At 45.3% G+C, this 7,584-nt stretch overlaps 1 protein-coding gene across 2 annotated transcripts in view; it reads left to right on the top strand.

Annotated features, from left to right (window-relative positions):
- Positions 1–5,993: 5,993 nt before the first annotated feature.
- Positions 5,994–7,584, top strand: part of tbc1d12.S (TBC1 domain family member 12 S homeolog) — a 50,760-nt gene continuing 49,169 nt past the window's right edge. The window contains exon 1 of one of the 2 annotated variants that reach the window (XM_018227498.2): positions 5,994–6,848. In XM_018227498.2, coding sequence (XP_018082987.1) covers positions 6,214–6,848 — 635 coding nt within the window. In that variant the 5' untranslated portion in view covers positions 5,994–6,213. The remainder of the gene's footprint in view (positions 6,849–7,584) is intronic. The other variant, XM_018227497.2, reaches the window with a different exon arrangement.

Here is a 7,584-nt window from a genome sequence, read left to right as displayed (position 1 = left end):
CCCCAAAAAGAACTTGGAATAATCTCACCAGATACACAGTTCCCGGAATTTCTCAATTCACCTTCATTAGCAAAACTGTAATAACTGAAAAAAACACAGAAATATGTTCAAACTTTCATAACTTGCCAAATTTTGTAAAATAAACATGGTAATTAGGGGGTTTGGCCATGAAAATGGGCGTGATCAAAAAATTTGCTGCACTGTGAGTTGCAACTTTTTTGTGCCTCTTTTTATTTCCAAAATGTTGGGAGGTATGTCTGCCTTTAACATATAAAAGATAAAACAAAAAAGGGTACTGCCTTGTTTTGGCTATTGGTGAAAAATACACGCAACATAGATTGCTTTAATTTAGAGTTTCATTTAAAGGGAACGTGTGCTTTTATACTCACTTCATAAACTAAATGGATTTTTTGTGACATTTGCTCTGCTAGGAATATATGTGTTTTTTGCATATACAGTGAAACCTCGATTTAAAATTTTCCCGCATTTTACATTTGTGGTCCCACCAATTTATAATGCATTTCAATGGGTGCATTTCCTTAATTTTAAGTCACGTTTTCCTGGATTTTACATCTAAATTTTGTCCTGATGTTCCCAAAAACTGCTTTTTTCCCCTCTATGAATGTTATCACAGGTATAGGATCCCTTAGCCGGAGACTCGATATCCAGAAAGCTCCGAATTAAGGAATGGTCTGCCATAGACTACATTTTATCCAAATAATTAAAAATGATTTCCTTTTTCTCTGTAATAATAAAACAGTACCTTGTACTTGATTCCAACTAAGATATAATTAATCCTTACTGGAAGCAAAACCAGCCTTTTGGGTTTATTTAATGTTTACTGGAATTTCTAGTAGACTTAAGGCATGAAGACCCAAATTACGGAAAGATCCGTTATCCGGAAAACCCCAGGTCCCAAGCATTCTAGATAACAGGTCCCATACCTGTATTTGTGAAATAAAGAGGTTTAAAATACTAACAAGATGTACATTTTGCCATGGTTCTGCTTGTAAATGGTCAATTCCAATGAGTCTGCCCCTTATACAGTCCTGCACCGATCGCTGATCGCTCTTCTTCCTGAATTTGGGGGCGCATGTGCAGTAGGTAGGGTTGCCACCTTTTCAGGAAAAAAATACCGGCCTTCCTATTTATTTATTTTTTTTCCCTATTAATAACATTGGCATCTCCCATTTTTACCGGCCAGGTGGCAACCCTAGCAGCAGGAGGCATTTGCCGGTTGGATCTACTGCGCATGCGCCAAAAGTCATGAAGTTTTCCAAAAAAAGAAAACGGAAACTTCGTGAAATTCTGGCGCATGCGCAGGGTCGGACTGGCCTGCCGGGGTACCGGGAAAAAACCCGGTGGGCCCCAGCCTTGGTGGGCCCCTAGGCCCTGGCTCTAATTAACTTGCCACCATAAATGTTCGGAACCGGGAGCTAGGGGGGCCTTGGTCACCCGATTCACTTTACTGAGCTCTTCCTGCTTTGCAACGTTACTCGTACAGTGTGATTAGTCAGTTTCGGGAGCAACGTTACGTGAAGTACGTACGGGTCTCTGAATAGACAAGTGCACGATCGGTATGTGCATGCTGTGTTCGACAGCGACGCATCCCAGAGCCAGACTGTGTCTGGAGAGAACAGACAGGCAGTGCTCTAAATCAACTATGAAAGAGCTGCAACTATCGGGGAATGAATTTCCCACACAGGACTTTGTCGGTGAGGCCATGGTGAAAAGTTTTGTTTCTGGCAGGCGTAGCTGCTCAACAGATTCCTCCTCACCCCCCCCCCCATGTCAAAGCATCGAGATTACTAGTGGTAAGCAGCTTTTATTGCTAGTACTGCCAGCCAGTTACCCTGTTTGGTGTAGAGTTTTCAATAGAGTTAACTCTGGGGGTATTTATACATTTTAATTGCCTCTGTGCCATTATATGATTAATTCTGGAGGTATTTATACATTAAATTGCCTCTGTGCCATTATGTGATTAATTCTGGGGGTATTTATATATTAAATTGCCTCTGTGCCATTATGCTTTTTATTCTGGGGGTATTTATACATTAAATAGCCTTTGTACCATTCTGCGATTAATTCTGGGGGTATTTATATATTAAATTGCCTCTGTGCCATTATGCTATTTATTCTGGGGGTATTTATTCATTAAATTGACTTTGTACCATTCTGCGATTAATTCTGGGGGAATTTATACATTAAATTGCCTCTGTGCCATTATGCTATTTATTCTGGGGGTATTTATTCATTAAATTGACTTTGTACCATTCTGTGATTAATTCTGGGGGTATTTATATATTAAATTGCCTCTGTGCCATTATGCTATTTATTCTGGGGGTATTTACACATTAAATTGCCTTTGTACCATTCTGCGATTAATTCTGGGGCTATTTATATATTAAATTGCCTCTGTGCCATTATGCTATTTATTCTGGGGGTATTTATACATTAAATTGCCTTTGTACCATTCTGCGATTAATTCTGGGGGTATTTATAAATTAAGTTGTCATTATGCCATTATGTTGTGAATTCTGGGGGATTTACAAATTAAGTTGCCATTCTGCTATGAGTTCTAGGGGTCTTTATACAAGGAATTTCTACTGGCGGGGGATATACAGATAATACAGGTTTAAAGATCTTAGTACAAAGTTAATCCAGAAAATGCAAAATCACACTTGTATTTGAGTGCAATTTTCTACTTATGTGTATGTAGGTGGTAAGTCTTCCTATAAAGTTTTCAGTGGGGATCACCTGCTACCCCCAGTATGGTTAGTTGAAGGAAGAGACATCTGGATGGTTGTCTGTGAGCCCCTGGGTTTAAAGAGAAAGTGACACCAGAAACAATAATTTTTGCCATAAAAGTATTCACAGATGCTTTTACATTACCCATCTGATCCCCCAGGTTCCTCTATGAGGGGGCTGTCATAATTGAGCTTCAGTAGTCTGTTAGCATTAGAAACTCTAACTGACATGTTGGGAAAAGCCTGACCCGCACATCACTACTGTACTGCTAGAAATGTGCGCTCTTTGCTGATGTTTAGGGCTGTGGATTGGAGATCTTATTGTTGCTGGCTATGGTGGATTTATGTTACCAGGGGCAAGGTTAGAACTTTTGCAGTCATTTATTCACATTCCACTTTAAGAACATACGTATGTGAAGAGGCCAGGGCAAGAAAAAAAATGGAAAGCTTTGCCAAAAGATTCAGGCAGGAGCTGCATTCTGAAGAAAAAGTGGATAATGAGAGATAAAATGGTTATTGAAGAATAGGAAAAGTTAGAACAATATGTAAAAATAGAAAGAAATGCTGGAAAAAATGCTTGTGCTTCGGTGTAACTATTCAGTGTTTCTAACCGTGTATAATATACTCGGGGTGCCAGTTGCTACCTACAGTATTACTGCCTACCAGGGCCGCCATTAGAAATCACGGGGCCCCGTACAACAAAATTTTTGGGGCCCCCTGGGCCCCGCCCACACTGACGACCAAGCTCCGCCCCATATCCCGCCCACATCGCAGTTAAAAGACCACACAGACATCAGCGCTAAAAAAGTAACCCCCCCCCCCACACAAGTTGTAAAAAGCTATTGATGGTCAGGGCCCCCTTATAAAAAAAATTGGGGCCCCAAAAAAAAAAAAATTAAATTTTTTTTTTTTTAAAAACATTGGTGGCAGGGGCCCCCTGTTAAAAAAAACTTGGGGCCCCAACAAAAAAAAATGTAAAAAAAACTAAAAAATAAACAAACATTGGTGGCAGGGGCCCCCTTCTAAGTTAAAAACAAATTGGGGCCCCAAAAAAAAATTTGAAAAAAAATTAATTTTTTTTTGAAAAAAAAAAAAACATTGGCGGCAGGGGCCCCCTTATAAGTTAAAAACAAATTGGGGCCCCAAAAAAAAATTTGAAAAAAAATTAATTTTTTTTTGAAAAAAAAAAAAAACATTGGCGGCAGGGGCCCCCTTATAAGTTAAAAACAAATTGGGGCCCCAAAAAAAAAATTTGGAGAAAAAAAAATTTTTTTGAAAAAAAAAAAAAATGGTGGCAGGGGCCCCCTTACAAGTTAAAAACAAATTGGGGCCCCAAAAAAAATTTAAAAAAAAAATAATTTTTTTTTGAAAAAAAAAAAAAACTGGTGGCAGGGGCCCCCTTACAAGTTAAAAAAATTTGGGGCCACCAAAAAGAAAATTAATTTTTTTTTAAAAAAAAAAACCAAAAAAAAACAATGGTGGCAAGGGGCCCCTTACGAGTTAAAAAAAAATTGGGGCCCCAAAAACAAAAGTTTTAAAAAAAAGATTGGTGGCAGGGGCCCCTTACGAGTTAAAAAAAAAATTGGGGCCCCAAAAACAAAAGTTTTAAAAAAAAGATTGGTGGCAGGGGCCTATAGAATATTAAAATAATACATTGGTGGCCAGGGGATTAAAAAAAAAAAAACACAAACTGGTGTTCAGTAGAATTGAACTCATGGCTTCAGTACTTCAACTTCGCCTCCTTTCGTGACTTCGGGTCTTTTCACCGCTTCAGGACTTCGGCTTCGGCTGTTTTCGTGACTTCGGGTCTTTGCGCTGCTTCAGGACTTCGGCTTCGGCTGTTTTCGTGACTTCGGGTCTTTTCGGCGCTTCGTGACTTCGGGACTTCGGCTTTTTCCGTGACTTCGGGTCTTTTCGTCGCATCGGCTTCGGCTTTTCGGCACTTCCGCATTCGGCACTGAAGAGGCAAGACGTACGGCTCGGGCGCTCGTAAGGGGGGCCCGGATCTTCAAAAAAATGCAGCGCTGCCGGGCCCCCCTTCATGCCCGGGCCCGGTACGCTTGTCCCCCCTGTCCCCCCCTGATGGCGGCCCTGCTGCCTACTGTGTATCATGTGTGGGGACTCACACAGAGTGATGTCTGGCATTATTGCTGATCATCTAGTTTCTATGGGGATCATTGGCATTTCTGGGGTTAATTACTTATCCATTTCTACAGTGACTACTAGCATTTGATTTCACTATTTTTAATTTGATTTAATTAGATTTGTTGCCCACATTTTTGCCCATTCATTTCAAAAATCGTACTTTCCCAATCATCCGGTATCGGTGTGGGGGGGAGGGTGCGGGCTCTTGACATAAGATTTCCTGGTGGGCCCCAGCCACCCCAGTCCGACACTGCGCATGCGCAGTAGACAGGGTCGGACCAGACCGGCTCCCTGCCCTTCCGCCTTAGGATCTTGGTTGCGCCAGTATGCGTGTGTATGTGTGCGCATGTGCGGGGGGGAGGGGGCGCCGGCCCAGACTGGCTTACTGCAGTTTCTGCTTACTTCCAGGACCCTGGTCACGTCGGAAAAGGTATGCGCACACGCACAGGAGGGGAGATAGGTGGTTTCCCGGCCGACAGGACTTTGCAACTGGGGGGCCCAGGGGATGGTGTGGGGGCCCCCTGAGGCTACAGCCCGGTGGGCCCCCCAGTCCGACGCTGGCAGTAGATCCAACCGGCAAATGCCTCCTATTGCGCATGCACCGCCAAACGCTGATCAGTACAGGAAGAAGAGTGCTTGGATGAAGAAGGCGCCCCTGAACTCGGCAAGAGAGGTGGTGTAATTACCGGGGGAGCAGGGGGTGCAACTGGGTCAGGGTCAGCACCTCCCCCGGCAGCTCGCGCGGCACGAATTCCAGGCAGTTCAGGGCTGATTCACAAGCGGTTCTGGGTGTACGGAGAGGGGCAGTCCCGCCTGCACGTCCCGCGCCAGGGCCCGTCCCCATCTAGTTACGTTACTGAATTACTGAAGAGAAGACCTGCACGGAGGGGTGACTAACAAGTTAGGGGCATTTGCCCAGGGGTGGGGGCCTATGCAGGGGAGGGATTTTAGCGCAGAAGGGGTTGACTTCTCCTTCAAGTGTTATCCCTTCACATTTGCGAAGCTACCATGTACCCCACCATCCCACGCCCACAGAATGACCCCTACAGGCTGCACTGACATTTTAGACGGCCTGAGTTACCGAAACTACAACTCCCAGAACAACACTGGAGGCGACGCCCCGAACACGTCAATGTTCACGGAGAATGTGACGTCATCGCGTCAGAGGAACGTCTTCGCTTAGATCCCAAGTCCCTTTAGTAAAGCGGTAGGCAGACGCCTTTAGCCACGGATCGTTGTACCCAGGCTCGGTGGCGGCCCCTGCACCGCTCCCAGGGGGGCGTTGCCTCCCGTAGGCCGCTGAGGACGGGCGGGGCAGCAAATGGTTGGGCCGGAGGATGCCGGACAAGGTGCGGGGTATCGCTGTGCAGAGGAGCGGCATGGACTGACAGACGGTGCAGACGAGGAAGAGGGAGACGGTGGGGACAGGCAGCTGTATATCAGCAGGCAGGCCATGAAAATGACCAACGGGGACGTGAAGTACATACCCAACATACCCAAGGGAGGAGCAGGGGAAGGGGAGATGCCCAGAGCAGAGGCAGCGGATTTACATTCTCTCTCCATCCAGGAGGATGTGAATCAGCCCAATGGAGGATTATTAGTGGGAGAAGGTACCAGCAGACCCCAGGGATGCGCATGTCACCGCCAGTGCTGCAGCCTGACTGATACCGTCTCGTCACCGGAGACTCCGCCCGGCAGCTCCCCCATGTCCAGCTCCAGCTCATCCCCTGTCAGCGCTCGCACCGTAACCGGTTACTTCGTATCGGAGGAGGCCGATCGCTTCCGCTTCCTGGACGTGAGTCGCCAGAGCTCTCGCAACACGTTCGAGGGGAGCCGGCGGCAGAGCGCCCCCGATCATCTGGCTGATGGGCTCTCCCTCCCAGCGGAGAGTCCCGGGACGGAGGAGCAGGATGGGGACAGACCCTGGAAGACTGGAATTGCCCAATTCTTCTCTAGGTAAGGGGGTGCGCTCCCTATTGGTAGATGCTGTTTCCATGGCAATGGGGCACAGTCTCACTCCAAGGGGTAGAACCACTGATATAGATGTAATTATACCACGTGCCCCTATTATAGAACATTGGTCACGTTGGCAAATCTCACTGTTTATGAGAAGGTGAGCAGGGACCTCACTCTGGGATGGCAGTGGATGTGATTTACTTAGACTTTGCTAAGGCATTTGATACAGTGCCACACAGAACTGGTTTGATTAAGGAATGTTGGCCTGGAACATAGTATTTGTACCTGGATAGAGAACTGGCTAAAAGATAAACTACAAAGAGTGGTGGTAAATGGAACATTTTCTAATTGGACCAGTGTTGTTAGTGGAGTACCGCAGGGCTCTGTACTAGGTCCCTTGCTTTTCAACTTGTTTATTAATGACCTGGAGGTGGGCATTGAAAGTACTGTTTCTATTTTTGCAGATGATACTAAATTGTGCAGAACTATAGGTTCCATGCAGGATGCTGCCACTTTGCAGAGTGATTTGTCTAAACTGGAAAACTGGGCAGCAAACTGGAAAATGAGGTTCAATGTTGATAAATGCAATAGGGATGCACCGAACCCACTATTTTGGATTCGGCCGAACCCCCGAATCCTTTGCGAGAGATTCAGCCGAATACCGAACCAAATCCTAATTTGCATTTGCAGATTAGAGGTGGAAAACATTTTGTACTTCCTTGTTTTGTGACCTAAT

Source organism: Xenopus laevis, chromosome 7S (genome assembly GCF_017654675.1).
Source record: "Xenopus laevis strain J_2021 chromosome 7S, Xenopus_laevis_v10.1, whole genome shotgun sequence".
Taxonomy (NCBI): Eukaryota; Metazoa; Chordata; class Amphibia; order Anura; family Pipidae; genus Xenopus; species Xenopus laevis.
The sequence above is the reverse complement of the archived record's forward strand: the minus strand, read 5'-3'. Positions and strand labels throughout refer to the sequence as shown.